General features: G+C 42.9%; 1 protein-coding gene across 8 annotated transcripts in view; it reads left to right on the top strand.

Annotated features, from left to right (window-relative positions):
• Hivep2 (human immunodeficiency virus type I enhancer binding protein 2) overlaps positions 1–16,650 on the top strand; it is a 194,210-nt gene that overhangs the window by 166,274 nt on the left and 11,286 nt on the right. For all 8 annotated transcript variants that reach the window (XM_013351421.2, XM_013351420.2, XM_013351422.2 and 5 more), the window contains 4 exons: positions 4,788–4,832; positions 5,635–11,179; positions 12,132–12,286; positions 15,380–15,555. In XM_013351421.2, the coding sequence (XP_013206875.1) occupies positions 6,026–11,179; positions 12,132–12,286; positions 15,380–15,555 (5,485 nt within the window). In that variant the 5' untranslated portion in view covers positions 4,788–4,832; positions 5,635–6,025. The remainder of the gene's footprint in view (positions 1–4,787; positions 4,833–5,634; positions 11,180–12,131; positions 12,287–15,379; positions 15,556–16,650) is intronic.

The raw sequence follows: 16,650 nt of genomic DNA, 5'->3' as shown, positions 1-16,650 counted from the left end.
CTTTCTCCTTCCCTCCCCCATCCTGTGTGTGCTTGTGTGCACTTGTAAAGTGTGCCTGTGCCTTGCTTTTTAAATGGACTGACTCAGGTTCTCAGGCTTGCCAAACAAATACTCTTTCTTCTGCGTCATCTCCTGAGCCCTTCCTTAGTAAACTTCTCAAGCATTTCACTGAAACAAGAAGATGGACTTTGCTTTTAGAAGAACATGGATCAGAGCATCCTTGTGTTGGGATGTTCGCTCTCTGAAGGTCCTGGAGTAGGAAGGAAGTTCTGGAAAATGGTGTTTCTGGATTAAATAGCAGGGTATGACAAGGATCTTATCCAGAAAGTCTGCTTTTGCACTGTATTATAACACTTTCCCTCCACATTTTGAAGCTTATTTTCAGAAGAGGTGCAGTATTTAACAGGAGTTTTATTTTTTTTTTTGTTGGGTGTTTTGTCCTCGGAAAGTATGTATCTAGTCAGTGGTGTAATAGTTTTAACTGTTTTGCATTAAAATGGAATGGTGGCCATCTCCTTTAGAGAGATAAGCCCTCACTGCCAAATGAAAACATGAGCCCATGACAGTCTTTCTTTTCATAAAAATCTGCCCTTACTTCACTTGAAATTACAGAATTACATATTGTATGTCATGCAAAGAATGGGAACTGGTGAATGCTGATTTTCACCTCTGAGGTGGATGTTTTCCCTTAAAGAAATTGTCTTCAAAGAATAAAGGAGAGCAGTTTGTCTAAAAGGTTTCCAGTGTTCCCATAAGGTGCTGCCTAAGTTACACGTAGATCTTTATCTAAATTATGGTCATTTCCCCTAAGAAGTCACATTTGTGGCTACTTTCTTATCTCTAACCTGTAAGGTCAGATATTTTCTTCTAAAACCTTCAAAACTTGAGGGTTTCAAATATGGACAATAATTTAAACTTGGGAGCTACCCGAAAGCACTTGAAAAACATTGAGGATGCAGTGTTTGAAGTTGGGATGAGGTTTATGAGAGAGCATGTGAAAGGCGTGGTGCTCAGAGGTCAGCCAAGCTTGGGTCGGATTTCAGCTCCCATTCCCGGCATCCAATGTCTTCCTCCTCAGGGGAGCAGACGTAATCATTCTATAGTCTACAGGTGCCATCAACACCCAGTAAGAAAACATATGAGATCTTTTGAGTTTTAACAGTGCTGGTGTAGAACAAATACACAGTGAGTGACAGCTTCTCTTGTCACCACAGGCTGAGTTGTCCTCACCTGAAGTGCTCAGGACCAGTACCAAGTGTTAGTTTTTTTAAAGATCTGTAATATTTGAATACACACACACACACACACACACACACACACACTTACACATATGGAGAGAGATATGTTCTGGGAATTCAAGTGTAAATTAATTTATATTTCACATATGAATTATGCATGCGGCCTGAAGATAATTTTATACAATATTTTTAGTGTATCTACCTTTGAGCACAACTTATCACATGAAGCCAGGAATGAAAATTTTTACCTCTTGGCATCATGTTGGTGCTCAGAAAGTTTCATATTTTGGAGTGTTTTGAATTTCAGAATTTGTCAAGGAATGTTCAAGCAGTGCGAGCATTGGGGCCTGAAGTCATAGATCAATATCAATATAAGGTATTAGACCTAGAAAGTAAATTGGAAATTGTTTCAAGCTCTGAATCCCAATTGAGGATGTGAATACTTCTTCATGAATCATAGGCAAATTCTACTTCCACTTTAGAGGGCCATACTTGCCTCTCAAAGTTCCAAATAAGCTATATTACAGGGACCTTAAATATTGAATTATGCACAGAGTTTCACCAGTTTAGGGGCAATGCCATGCACTTTTGTTAGTGTCCTGCCTGGAATTGATTGATGTAAATTCTCACTGATATACTTTGAGGCTATCAGTTTTCTTTGAAATTAGGAAAATCACTGTGAGGAGACAAACCTCAATTCAATGCAGAAGTTTCCAACAAATCAACATTAATGTGTATGTGACTTAGTTTCTATACAGGCAATTTGAAGTTCTATTTATTATGCCACATAGCTACTAATGGAAGGAGCTTCCTGTTAAAATGTCTGGCTATAAATGATTGGCTCCATCTCTACAATTTCACTACTATTAAAAGTTGCTGGAGGACTGGAGAGATGATAGGTCATTTGGAAAAGACCTTGCTGCACAACCATGAGAATTTGAGTTTGATCCTCAGAACCACATAGAAAGGGCAGGCATGGGGGCACACACTGTTGAAGCAGAGACGATCCAAACCTTGGGCTTCTTGGCCAGACAGCCCAGAGCACTTGGCAAGTGAGAGCCCCTCTCTCAAAAGAACAGACAGACAAGTGAGCAACACCTACAGATGGACAACTGGGGCTGTTTTCTGATCTCCACATGTATACACACACATATACCCACACATACACACACACATACATACACATACACACATATACACACACACACACACACAGTAGCATCTTTATGAAATTGTCCATCTTCCACCTCTTTTTATTTCCCTTTTTCTTTTTCTATTATTTGTTTTTTCAAGACTGGGTTTCTCTATGCAGCCCTGACTGTCCTGTAACTCACTCTGCAGACCAGGCTTACCCTTGGACTCAGAGATCTGCCTGCCCCTGCCTCTCTAGTGCTGGGATTAAAGATGTGCATCACCACCACCCACTTTCAATCTCTTTTTATTAAAATGGGATTATAATATACTTACTCATATGCAGTAAGTTTTCCTTCACTCAGTTTCTGTCACCTGAGCAAGGTTTGGTCAGTACACGCCTGTACTTTTCCTTGTGGTCCTGTTTTCTCTGTGAGCCTTGCTTTCAGAGTCCTTCGACACAATTCTTTGTGCACAAGCACTTACTTACAAGTAAACTTTCAGTGAAGGATTCTCTGAAATTAGCTGTTTTGTTTCAATAAGGACTACCACATAGACTATCATGGAGACATCTCCGTTTTTATCCTGACTGGTGGGACTTAGCTCCAAAGCCTCAGGATCCACTGGGTACTACATTCAGGATTCCTTATTGGGAGTCATTTGAAGTCTTCACAATAACCAAGTGGTCCTTCCTCCTCACCCTGTCTGAGGGACTCCTTCACACTTCTGTAATTTAAATGTTATGGAAGTAAGCAGCTCATTTAAATATTCAGATCTTAAATATTCAAATTTATCCAATTATTCAAAAATTAAAACCCACAATTTTCAATTTTTTTTTGTTTTTGTTTGTTTGTTTGTTTTCGAGAAAGGGTTTCTCTGTAGCTTTGGAACCTGTCCTAGAACTAGCTCTGTAGACCAGGCTGGCCTCAAACTTAAAAGAGATCTACCCGCCTCTGCCTCATGAGTGCTGGGATTAAAGGCAGGCGCCACCACCACCCATCCCAATTTTCAACTTTTGATATCTAAGGAATTAGCAGTGGGTCAATCATCAATTAGCAGTGGGTCAAGTTTTGCTATATGTATCAGTCTTGGGAAATAGAAAGTTACTTTAATAATTAAGTTTAAGTTCTTATATAAAACAAAATCCATCTAATTACAGGGTCACCATGCAATACTCTAATGTTTAAATCCAGCTCAAGATCATTTTTTTAAGTTTGAATTATATGGCATGTTGTGAACTGTATTCTCCTAACTATATCATAGCACAGTACAACTTTTGCTCCTAACTTTCCTTAATACCCAGTGAGCCCCATCTCCCTTTACGGTTCCGAATAACTAGGATGCTTCCACTCTGCTCTCAACTCTTCTTCCATGAGACCGTTTGAGATTTCACATAGGGATGTGATGATATGGTTCATGTTTTTCCATCTCTGGGCTATTCCACATCCTGTGATGGTCCTCAGTTCCATGAGTTATTGCAAACAATGGGATCTCACCTTCTGTATGTTCATGCTTGTGTGTTGATATACACACGTGTGTTCAGGTGCTCATGTGCATGTGAAGACTAGGTGGGGGTAACAACACGTGTCTTCATCCATCACTCCTACCTTCATTTATTTTATTTTGGGGCATGGGTCTTTCACTGAATCTGGAGCTTGCTGAGTTGGCAATACTGATTGGCTAATCATGTTCCTGTTTCTGTCTCCTCAACACTCTGGGGCTCAAATTCATACTTGTGTGGCAAACACTTTTCCAACTGAGCCGTTGTGATGGCCCCCAAATTTTCATTCTTTTTAAGGCAGAATAATACCTCACATGTATGTCTCCATGTGAATTCTAGAATTTTATTTTTCTTTGTCTGTGAAGAATGTCTGTGGTGTTTTTGATTAGCATTACATTAAATCTATAGATTATTTTGGGTAGTATGGCTATATAACTATATTGATTATTACTAACCATGAAGCTAGATTATCTTTCCAAGTTTTTATGTATTCTCCTCTGTCTCTTTCATCTATGTTCTATAATTTCTGTGGTAGAGATCTTTCAACTCTTTGGTTAAATATATTCTTTTTGTTGTTGTTGAAACTATTGCAAATGGGATTACTTTCTTGATTTCTATTTCAAATTTCAAATAATTAGCATATTGGCATATGCCTCACATAACTTTTTATAGCTTATTTACTTGGAGAAAATTTGTACGATCTCTCAAAGGAAGCACTGGCTCAATTCTTATGACTACTTTGGTGGCCCACCATAAGGCTTATTGCTCTAGGAGAGTACATTGTAAAATAATCTTTGTGGTTGATTTAGGCACATAGCATTGAGACTCCCATCCTTGGTGCATTGAACATTATGTTTGTATAATAATGCTGTAGTTTGAGGCGTAGTTTTTCCTAATGGTGTTTGTTTTGTGTACAGGTCGCGTCAGGACAATCATGCCCATGAGAACTCTAAACTGTTCAGGTAACCTCTTCATTTTTAAATGACCCTTTTTAAACTGTCTTCCAAGTTGGCTTTGCTTTTCAGGTTATGAAAGTTTTAGGACTGTTTTTGTTAAGTTTTGATACAGTGTCACCAAAGTTCTTTGATAATCTTTGTATCTTCTATCAATCTTTGATCTAGCTCTGCTGTTTGCTGTTTTCAAGCTATAAACGTACTTACGTATTGTATTAACATATAAAATCCCAAGTAGTTATGTTTTGTTATACATGTATTACATAACATTGATTATATTTCTTATTTTCTTTTATATTTTATATTAATACAGATATATGAGTATAATTTATTTCAAGCTATATGGAATTATGAAATACACTTCTGCATGCAAGCCACAAAAATTTGGCTAGAAATAGCTTTCAAGTTTCTAATTAAGGCTTTAAAAATCATATACTGTAAATAATACTTACATTACACTGACCCTCAGATGTTTTGGGGTGTATATGTGGATGGAACCCAGATTCTCATACTCATGCTGAGAAGCATGTTGCTTTGCCACTGAATTCAGGCTCCCCATACAATTCCTAAACAAAATTAAGGAGTATTTATAAAACGTGTCTGCATATTAGGCATGGAAGAAATTTATGCTTATGACATAATTCTGGGTTTGAAATTAATATCTTTGAATTAGGTAACTAATGCAATAGCTATAAATAATTTATCGGAATGAAAAACATTTTAGTTTATCCAATTTCAGACTGATGGTTTAGCATGGGTATTGCTGTCTTATTTGGAGACTCTTACGACCACTTGTTTTCTTGTCCTCCAGGTCATTGTACTTTGCTGAAGCTGGCTGTTGATCTTTGCTGTAGCTGATGGGCAGAATTTCTCCTGGACTATTCAGCACCCTAATTTCATCCTAGTTTAAAAAAAAATCAAATGCCATAAGGAACCTTTGCAGCTTTGCACTTTGCTTTTGAAGATGGACATTTGTAGGATGGAGAGAACTGTATTATAGCTTGGTTCAAGGACATTTCCATCCAATGCCCACCGGTTACAGTGTGAGTGTGGAAGGTTCCAGAGAGAGGGAACAATCCACAAGTTTGCAGACAACCAAGACCATGGAAGCAACCCAGATTTAAAAAGCACAGCCTTGGAGACACTCCATGAGTCTGCTTGGCTTCCAGGCAAAGTAGCACTTAAGACCTTGTGTAACAAAAATGGACACTGGGGACACAGCTCTAGGACAAAAAGCTACCTCAAGGTCTGGAGAAACTGACAGTGTGTCAGGTAGATGGAGGCAGGAACAATCAGCTGTTATTAAGATGAGCACTTTCGGCAGTCAGGAAGCACAGCGGCAGCCACAAATAGATCCCGAGCAAATCGGAAATGCCGCATCAGCACAACTGTTTGGTTCTGGGAAGCTGGCCTCGCCTGGCGAGGGCGTCCATCAAGTCACAGAGAAGCAATACCCGCCGCACCGTCCGAGCCCCTACCCATGCCAACACTCACTCTCCTTCCCTCAGCACTCATTGCCACAGGGCATCATGCACAGCAACAAGCCACACCAGAGCCTAGAAGGCCCTCCCTGGCTTTACCCTGGCCCTTTGCCATCCGTTGCTTCTGAGGACATATTCCCTTTTCCTATCCACAGCCACGGAGGTGGTTATCCTAGAAAGAAGATCTCAAGTCTCAACCCTGCTTACAGCCAATACTCCCAGAAAAGTATCGAACAGGCGGAAGATGCTCACAGGAAGGAACACAAACCCAAAAAGCCCGGCAAATACATTTGCCCGTACTGCAGCAGGGCGTGTGCCAAACCAAGCGTCCTGAAGAAACACATCAGGTCACACACCGGTGAGCGGCCATATCCATGCATACCTTGTGGTTTCTCTTTCAAGACCAAGAGCAATTTATACAAGCACAGGAAGTCTCATGCCCACGCGATTAAGGCCGGGTTGGTACCTTTCACAGAGTCATCTGTATCTAAGTTGGACCTGGAGGCCGGTTTCATTGATGTAGAAGCAGAGATACATTCGGATGGCGAGCAGAGTACGGACACGGATGAGGAGAGCTCTTTATTTGCAGAGGCTCCCGACAAAATGAGCCCCGGCCCTCCCATCCCATTGGATATTGCTAGCAGAGGTAGCTACCATGGGTCCTTGGAAGAATCCTTGGGCGGTCCAATGAAGGTGCCAATTTTGATTATCCCCAAAAGCGGGATCCCGCTATCTAATGAGAGCTCTCAATATCTGAGCTCTGACATGCTCCCAAATCCGTCTTCAAATGCTAAGGCAGACGACTCTCACACAGTGAAACAGAAACTTGCACTGCGACTCTCAGAGAAGAAAGGACAGGACTCTGAGCCATCCCTCAACCTTCTGAGCCCACACAGCAAAGGAAGCACTGACTCGGGCTACTTTTCTCGCTCAGAAAGTGCAGAGCAGCAGATAAGCCCGCCCAACACCAATGCAAAGTCTTATGAAGAAATCATCTTCGGAAAATACTGTCGACTTAGTCCAAGGAATACGCTCAGTGTTACTCCCACTGGTCAGGAGCGCACCACCATGGGGCGGAGAGGCATCATGGAACCATTACCTCATGTGAACACCAGGCTGGAGGTCAAGATGTTTGAAGATCCCGTCTCCCAGCTGATCCCCAGCAAAGGAGAAATGGACCCTACTCAAGCAAGCATGCTGAAGCCCACAAAATTCAACAGTGAGTGCAGGCAACCGCAGGCCATCCCGTCATCCATCAGGAATGAAGGAAAACTCTACCCAGGAAACTTCCCCGGCAGCAATCCGATTCTCTTAGAGGCGCCCGTGGACTCTTCACCCCTCATTAGAAGCAACTCCATGCCAACTTCCTCGGCAACTAATTTAACTATCCCTCCTTCTTTGAGAGGAAGTCACTCGTTTGATGAGCGGATGACAGGGTCAGATGATGTGTTCTATCCCGGCACGGTTGGCATACCTCCCCAGCGCATGCTCAGAAGACAAGCAGCCTTCGAGCTGCCGTCAGTACAGGAGGGGCACATGGAGTCTGAGCACTCTGCCCGGATGTCCAAGAGCCTTGCCAGCTTATCTGTGAAGGACAAGAAATTAGTTCCCGGAGACAGGGTTGGCTATGACTATGATGTCTGCCGTAAATCATATAAGAAGTGGGAAGACTCTGAAACACCAAAACCAAGCTACCGGGACATTTCCTGCTTGAGTTCTTTGAAGCATGGAGGAGACTACTTCATGGACCCCTCCGTGCCCTCGCAGGGAGTGACAACCATGTTTGGGACTCCTTGCGAGAACAGAAAACGCAGGAAAGAGAAGAGTGTGGGGGATGAGGAGGATGCGCCCATGATCTGTGGTGGCATGGGAAGCGCCCCTGTGAGCATGATGTCTTTAGAGTATGACCCCAAGATGCAGGAAGGAGGAAGGGGTGGCTTTGCCATGCCTGGCCACGAGAACCTTCCTCATGGTCACTCTGAACGTTTTGACCCAGCTCGTCCCCAGCTGCCGTCTGGAAGTTCGTCTCTTGGGTCCGAGGATGTGCCCTCAGCCGCTGATTCTGACAAGATGTCAGACCTGGCCAGGAAGCCTCCTGGAAATGTGATTTCAGTGATTCAGCACACAAACTCGCTGAGCCGGCCCAATTCCTTTGAAAGATCTGAGTCAGCAGAAATGGTGGCCGGTTCGCAGGACAAGACCCCCTCACCTTCTGAGACATGTGACAGTGAGATTTTAGAAGCCCCTGTAAGCCCGGAGTGGGCTCCTCCAGGGGATGGTGCAGAAAGTGGAAGCAAGCCAACCCCTTCCCAGCAGGTGCCGCAGCCGTCCTACCATACACAGCCGAGGCTTGTTCGCCAGCACAACATCCAGGTTCCCGAAATCAGGGTCACAGAGGAACCCGACAAGCCCGAGAAGGAGAAGGAAGCTCCCGCCAAGGAGCCAGAGAAACCTGTGGAGGAATTCCAGTGGCCTCAGAGAAGTGAGACCCTTTCCCAACTCCCTGCTGAGAAGTTGCCTCCCAAAAAGAAACGCTTGCGGCTTGCAGACATGGAGCATTCCTCAGGGGAGTCCAGTTTTGAGTCCACAGGCACCGGCCTTTCTCGAAGTCCCAGCCAAGAAAGCAACTTATCCCACAGTTCCAGCTTCTCTATGTCCTTCGAGAGAGAAGAAACGGTTAAGCTCACGGCACCCCCTAAGCAGGATGAGAGTGGCAAACATTCTGAGTTTTTGACTGTTCCCGCGGGTTCATACTCGTTGTCTGTCCCAGGTCATCACCACCAGAAAGAAATGCGGCGTTGCTCCTCCGAGCAAATGCCTTGTCCTCATCCGACAGAAGTCCCAGAGATACGGAGTAAATCATTTGATTACGGGAATCTGTCCCATGCTCCGGTGGCGGGAGCATCTCCTTCAACATTATCCCCGTCCCGGGAGAGGAAGAAATGCTTTCTGGTGCGACAGGCTTCCTTCAGTGGCTCCCCAGAAATTGTCCAAGGTGAAGCCGGTGTTGACCCCAGCGTCAAGCAGGAGCAGATGGAGCAACTGCACGCTGGCCTCAGGGCTGCATGGTCCTCTGTGCTTCCGCCTCTCCCGGGGGATGACACAGGAAAGCAGGTGGTCGGCCCTTGTGGCCAGCTGAGCTCAGGGCCACCACTCCACCTTGCCCCACAACAGATCATGCACATGGACAGTCAAGAATCTCTGAGAAATCCGTTGATGCCACCAGCACCCTACATGGCCAGCAAGCACTTACCTGAGCAGCCACATCTGTTTCCACACCAAGACACGGTCCCATTTTCCCCTATCCAGAATGCCTTGTTTCAGTTTCAGTACCCGACTGTCTGTATGGTTCATTTGCCAGCTCAGCAGCCTCCCTGGTGGCAGGCCCATTTCCCCCATCCCTTTGCTCCTCACCCTCAGAACAGCTACACCAAGCCTTCTTTCCAAGCTGACATTCATTCTAGCTACCCCTTAGAGCACGTAGCAGAACACACTGGAAAAAAATCCGCTGACTACGCACATGCAAAAGAGCAGACTTACCCATGTTATTCCGCAACACCAGGGCTACACTCCAAGAACCTCCCTCTGAAGTTTCCGTCAGACCCGAACAGTAAATCCACTGAAACGCCCACTGAGCAGCTTCTTCGAGAAGATTTTGCCTCTGAAAATGCCGGGCCTTTGCAGTCTCTCCCAGGAACGGTGGTTCCTGTTCGCATCCAGACCCATGTCCCATCCTATGGCAGTGTCATGTACACAAGCATTTCTCAGATACTCGGACAGAATAGCCCCGCAATTGTCATATGCAAGGTTGATGAGAATATGACCCAAAGAACACTGGTAACCAACGCAGCCATGCAAGGGATAGGACTGAACATAGCCCAAGTGCTTGGGCAGCACACAGGCTTGGAGAAATACCCTCTTTGGAAAGTACCTCAGACCTTACCTCTGGGCTTAGAATCCTCCATCCCCCTGTGTTTACCTTCCACCTCAGACAGCGCAGCCTCTCTCGGAGGCAGCAAGCGGATGCTGTCTCCAGCCAGCAGTTTGGAGCTCTTCATGGAAACAAAGCAGCAGAAACGTGTGAAAGAGGAGAAGATGTACGGGCAGATTGTGGAAGAGCTCAGTGCAGTGGAGCTGACCAACTCAGACATCAAGAAGGGCCTCTCCCGCCCCCAGAAACCCCAGCTAGTGAGGCAAGGGTGTGCTTCGGAGCCCAAGGATGGCTCCCAATCAAGGTCATCTTCCTTCTCCTCCCTGTCACCTTCCTCTTCTCAAGACCACCCATCTGCCAGTGGGCCTTTCCCTCCCAACAGGGAGATACTTCCAGGTTCCAGGGCACCTCCACGGCGGAAGTTCAGTGGGCCTTCGGAGAGCAGAGAGTCCTCGGATGAGTTGGACATCGATGAGACGGGGTCAGACATGAGCCTGAGCCCTCAGAGTTCTTCGCTGCACGCAGGAGGCAGTCAGCAGGAAGAGGAAGGGAAGGCCCGCAAGCTGCCTGTTGGCATGCTGGTTCACATGGCCTCTGGCCCTGGAGGAAACGTGGCAAATTCCACTCTTCTTTTCACAGATGTGACAGATTTCCAGCAGATTCTTCAGTTCCCTAGTCTGCGGACAACAACTACTGTGAGTTGGTGCTTCTTAAATTATACAAAACCCAATTTTGTGCAACAGGCCACCTTCAAATCCTCAGTTTATGCTTCATGGTGCATTAGTTCCTGTAACCCAAACCCATCAGGATTGAACACCAAGACCACGCTGGCCCTTCTGAGATCCAAACAAAAAATCACTGCAGAAATTTATACTCTGGCTGCTATGCACAGGCCCGGAACTGGCAAGCTCACATCCTCCAGTGCCTGGAAGCAATTTGCACAGGTAAGTACAGACCCAGAGTCAGAAAACACAGTGTGTTGTGGGTCTAATACTAGGCAGATTGTACCATGAAGGGTGGAAGATCTAAAGCTTCACACAAACTAGAGAATACTAAGTGATCTGGTCTTACCTAGGTAGGGATGGAGAAGCCATAGCCTGCACTTAACTCTGTGGGCTCCCAGGAAAGCCTCAGGGGATGGGCATGCCTGCTTCAGCCCAGATATGGAAAATTCTCCCACTGGGACTAAGGTTCATTGGTCACTTTCTCTCTGTCCTCTGAGTGATAGCACAGACATGAGGAATACAGGGGCTTATAAAATGGGGAACTAATTAAAAACGAATACTGAGAAAAAAATTGAGAAAAAAGTGTGAAGGGTGTTAGTGCTCAGATTAGCAAATGCCATCATCTGTGATCCAGTGGTGTGTTTGGCTAATGTTTATATTCTCCATATCTTTTTCAAAAATGGCTTCCCCAGTTATTGTTATTGGCTGGTTTGCTCCCAAACAGTTAGTACTTACATGTAAAAAATTTAAATATAAATAACCCCAGAATAAACCAAATTAATAATGAGGAAAATAGAGATTTAAAAAAATATGTTTCTCATGCATGTCCGTGATTATTTTGCCTTCAGTGATTTTTGAAACCACTTCTTAATGTGGATTGTTTGGCTTGCTATTTCAAAAATGTAGAATGTGTCTTTGAAGTCTCTCTCAACACTGGGCAGAGGAAGTGTGAACCAGCCAGTGCCCCTGCGTTTAAACAAACATTGAATTCACCATCTGGAAACCCATCTTCCCTCTGATTTTACCCCCAGTGTCCTTTTGTTTTCTGCATTCAGCCCACAGCCTCTCATGATGGAATTGAAACTCACTTCTGAGGTGACAGGAGTGTGGGCTGCACGGGCCAGTGTATCCTGGAGAAAGCATGTGAAATGGTTCTCTTTTGACCCTGCAGATGAAACCGGATGCACCCTTCTTGTTTGGCAGCAAACTGGAAAGGAAATTAGTGGGAAATGTCTTAAAGGAAAGAGGGAAAGGAGAGATGCACGGAGATAAAGATCTTGGATCCAAACAAACCGAGCCAATCCGAATTAAGATCTTTGAAGGGGGGTAAGGAAAACCCAAATGTCAAATGTTTCCTGTTGGTGTGGAAGGTCCTGAGTGTTTGCCTGTGGTAAATAGTGGGCACGCTTGCAGAATCTCAAAGGGAGTTTCCGTTCGCAGTCAAATGTATAAACTCTGGCTGGTGACAGATTGTAACTGCATCCATCTTCTAGGTCTTGTCGTCAGTGAGCATGGCTCCGCTATGCGTGTGTCTCACATCTCAAATTTTATATGAAATCTATGTTGGCAGCCTTTTGTCTCACTTACATCCCTTCATTATTTAATATTTTAAGGGCATTTGGATTACTACGTGGGCATATTTGTATTCTGTGTTGATGTTAGTGAAATCATGCATACTTCTGGATATACCTAATAAATCATTTCTTTGAACTGCAGACTTTCACGGGATACTGATAGCTTCACACCCCACCCCATGTCCTTTTTTTTTTTTTTTTGCTCTTGATTCAAATCAAGGTATCACATTGCATTTAGTTTCCTATGTTCCCTGTCTCTATTGGTAGATAACAACCTCTTTTCAAACATTCTGAACCACTGAAACTCAAGTAGTAAGGCCCAGTGGTTTTCTTATGTGTATATTAAGAGAAAGTATGTACAGGTAATAGCTAGTTTTATGGTTCAATAGAAATATATTATTTGATGTAAACCACGGAAGAAGTTTAGATTTATGATTTTAGATAAAAAAAACATTTAATTACATTTTGGGGTTCATGCCATTAGTCTTATCTCACCAACCTGCCAATAAATTACATAGCTTCATGAACATACTTTCATTCCAATAGTATTTGAAGGATAAAATATTGTTAGATTTTACTACAGAAATTTTCTCGTAGTTTGACCAATTTGGAGTTATTTATTATAGTTGAGTTGCCCTTGGCTTTTTTGCCCCATTTACTCACTGAGTCTTTTTTACCATGGTTGCACATATGTAATGAACTTGGCCTCAGTAAATTTTGACATCCCTCATTTCATTATGCGAATGAGAAGAACTTGGGATTTTATCTTTCCTGAGAGACAGCGTGGTCTCTGTGAATCAGTCACCGTACTTTTGTGCAGCAGCCTTCTTCAGAGAATTGCATGTGTACCGCTAGCTTGCAGGAGCGAACAGGATTACTTTGTGCTTTGGGGAGTCTATCTCCACTAAAGGAGAACATAAGTCAAAGCATGTTTGAGAATCTCTCATTGCTGTGTTTTGATGATTCAGAAAGCTTGTACATGTATTTTTATTTTTTTCCTTGCCCAATCATTTTTAAATCTCTGAACCAGTTCTCTACCCATTTCTGGTACCCAGGCTTTCATTCCAAACAGTGTGTTCCCACCTCTTGTATTGTTGATTACAAAGTGGTAACAGCAACACAGAAGAATTATTGCCATATTATCCAGGTTACCTAATAGATATGGCTAATAAGTACTTCTTTAAATTTCTCTTTTCCAAAATCTGTTATGTATCAGGTAGATTTGTGGGTCTGCAGAAATATTATAGAGTAAAGAGGCTATCTGGATACATTCTGCTCGTATATAGTTTTATGTAGAATTTTACTTTATTCCATTTTGGAAGTGAGTTAATCATAAGAAACTGAAAACAAGCTCTCGTTAGAGGATAAGATGTGTTTCTAATCAGCCATGATGACAGGCTATAGATAAACCTGGAGTACTCTTCCCTGAAGAATATTGGCTTTCTGTAAAATCCCTGTGTCCCCTTAAGCGTTTCACTGCCTTAGCAACAGAGAATAAAATTGAACGGAGAAGGGTATTTCTGTATCTTGAGGATTTATTCTGATTTATTATAAAATTCAAATATGAAAAGAAAACAGGTTTGAAGACCAAGCCAGAGTTAACTGTTTTATAAAAAAAAGAAACGGCTTGCAAAATTGTTGACCTTCATTTTCCCCCGAGGTTAGTACTGACCAAAATGTCAAGCATGCTAAGATGAAGTATTATCCATAGAAGAATTGGCCTCCCGGTAGGTCGATGGATATTTTGAATTGGTCCTACCTGTTGGGGGTATTAGCTAGAGCAAGATGGGAATACTCACCAGCCTTTTAGAATGGAAAAATCAGCTATGGATCTAAATACCACTAAGGAAATACACAGGGGAACAAGGAATTTTGCATGTTAGCCTACTGCTGTAAGCTACCCAAAGCACCCTCAGAAATGCTTTCTTCCCAGAAAGATATGAGATCTAAAATTCTAGCCTTGCTGCCGTGTAAGAGATCATACTGCTCATTGATTGTGTGGTGCAAATCTACGGTGTACTGACTGCTGTTGTTCTCTAAGCAAAAGAGAGTGCATAACATTGGATGGGCTTCTTCTCTTCTATCTGAGTTTTCATCTGCTCGGTTTCACGGAAGTGGATGACCTCAGATAACCCCTTCAAACCTCTCTGTGAAATCCTTCAGGAAACAAATACTAACTTTATTCCAGAGTCTCTCGTTTTCATTATGCAACTGTGTCTTCAAGAAACCAGTCAGCATTCAGACTCCACGTTAGTACAGATTCATGATCCTAGGTAGGACAGGTCAAACCTGTAGACAGCAGTTGGTGAAGTGAGCTCAGCCTGTGTAAAGATGAAATTTCTGAGGCGCTGATGTGCCAGGATTGCAAAAGTCGAGTGGATGCTGGCAAGGAAGAATTCTATTCTCGCTTGTGCTTATTTTAGCAAGTGTAGAGGAGTGAGTGCTTACACACGTATATTGTAGATGATGTCATGTTAACAGATTATGCATGAAGGATATTCTAATATGTTGCTATGCTTTTAGCAAGGTTCCCTGATTGGAGGCTATACTAATGCAGATACAGGTTGAGGTCTGTATCTCTTTAGGCTTATGTAAACCTATTGGAACATCTGTGTACTACATCTGTAAATATGTAATTCCATCTGGAGTGACATTTTGTTTACAGTGATAAATCTGCTATATAATTGTCTCAAGTATTTGCTGTATAAACTTCCCAGGGTTCATAGAAGTCAAGAAGGAAAAGACCCTCATAAAAATTGAAGTCAGGCAATGATTAGCTTTTGGCTCGATGTATCACATGCTAAGAGTGTTTCAAATCACACGGGATTGCCTCTTCTTCAAATAGGTACAAATCAAACGAAGATTATGTGTATGTCAGAGGACGTGGACGTGGAAAGTACATTTGTGAAGAGTGTGGGATCCGCTGTAAGAAGCCAAGCATGCTCAAAAAACACATACGCACTCATACTGATGTCCGGCCTTATGTATGCAAGTTATGTAATTTTGCTTTCAAGACGAAAGGTAAAAACCTGATTTTTGCCGCCATTTTTTGTTTGTTTTTGTATTTTATTTTATTTTATTTTTTTGCGGGGAGTGAGGGATACATTTCAAGGATAAGTTCTAGCTACTTAGGATTCTGAATACTATTTTCTAACTCACTTTCACCAACAAAATAAAGAGTATTTTGTTTGTGAAAAATATGACCCCCTGAGATCTATTTCCTCCTTTCTTCCCAGGATCAAAGGATGTATGTGAGACTGGAAGGCTCCTTTGATGACTAATTAAGAGCTACAGACACAGGTTGTCTCTGAAGGAAGTGGCTTAGAAGTGCCTGGATAGCCATTACTTCATGTGGGAAATTTATGTGGGCTAGATAATATTTGCACCAATATTGAAATTCTGCAGGGAGACAGTACATGAGAGGCAGTGGCTAGGCAAGGAAAGTAACTGGGAAGAAAATATGTGCCATCGTCAGTTTCAAGAGTATAAATAATGTAAAGCCCCACTGACTCCCTGGTGGGCCCCCTCCATCCATAGCTGCATTAATTATGTATAGAGATTTGATAGCTTCTGCTGTGTATTCATCGACATGGAGACAAGGCTGACTCCTAGACCTCAATGGTTGGTCTCGGACCTGCCCTGAAATAACATTCTATCATTTTCAAATATCCGTTGTTTCAGTGGGCTGATTTATGCAGAGATGTTTCGCTCTTGGTTGCTGCTCTTACATTTCTATTATTTTGTGATATGATGAAAATCTTCACGCTGAGTTGTCAGGTCTATCTAAGGTAGCTTGTAGACAGCCCCTCATTAACCCCTCTTCATTTCCAGAGTCTTAACTTTAAATTTTAAATCAAGTAACCTGCTCTGATGTTAACGGTTAAAAGCAGATATGAATTACGATAATCCGGTAGGGAGATGTATACCTATTTCAGTTGTAGCCACAATCTTAAAGTGTGTTTTCTTGATGGAAGTGTAAATGTTTTGTGTCTTCAAATATCTGATGTTTATTAGGAGAGTATTTATGTGTCCATAATGCCTCACCTGAAGTCCAAGAAGAGAGAGGGAGCATATTCACTTGTATTTCAAAAGAAATAAGCATGCTATTCTTTTTTT

This window comes from Microtus ochrogaster, linkage group LG4 (genome assembly GCF_000317375.1).
Source record: "Microtus ochrogaster isolate Prairie Vole_2 linkage group LG4, MicOch1.0, whole genome shotgun sequence".
Lineage (NCBI taxonomy): Eukaryota > Metazoa > Chordata > Mammalia > Rodentia > Cricetidae > Microtus > Microtus ochrogaster.
The sequence above is the reverse complement of the archived record's forward strand: the minus strand, read 5'-3'. Positions and strand labels throughout refer to the sequence as shown.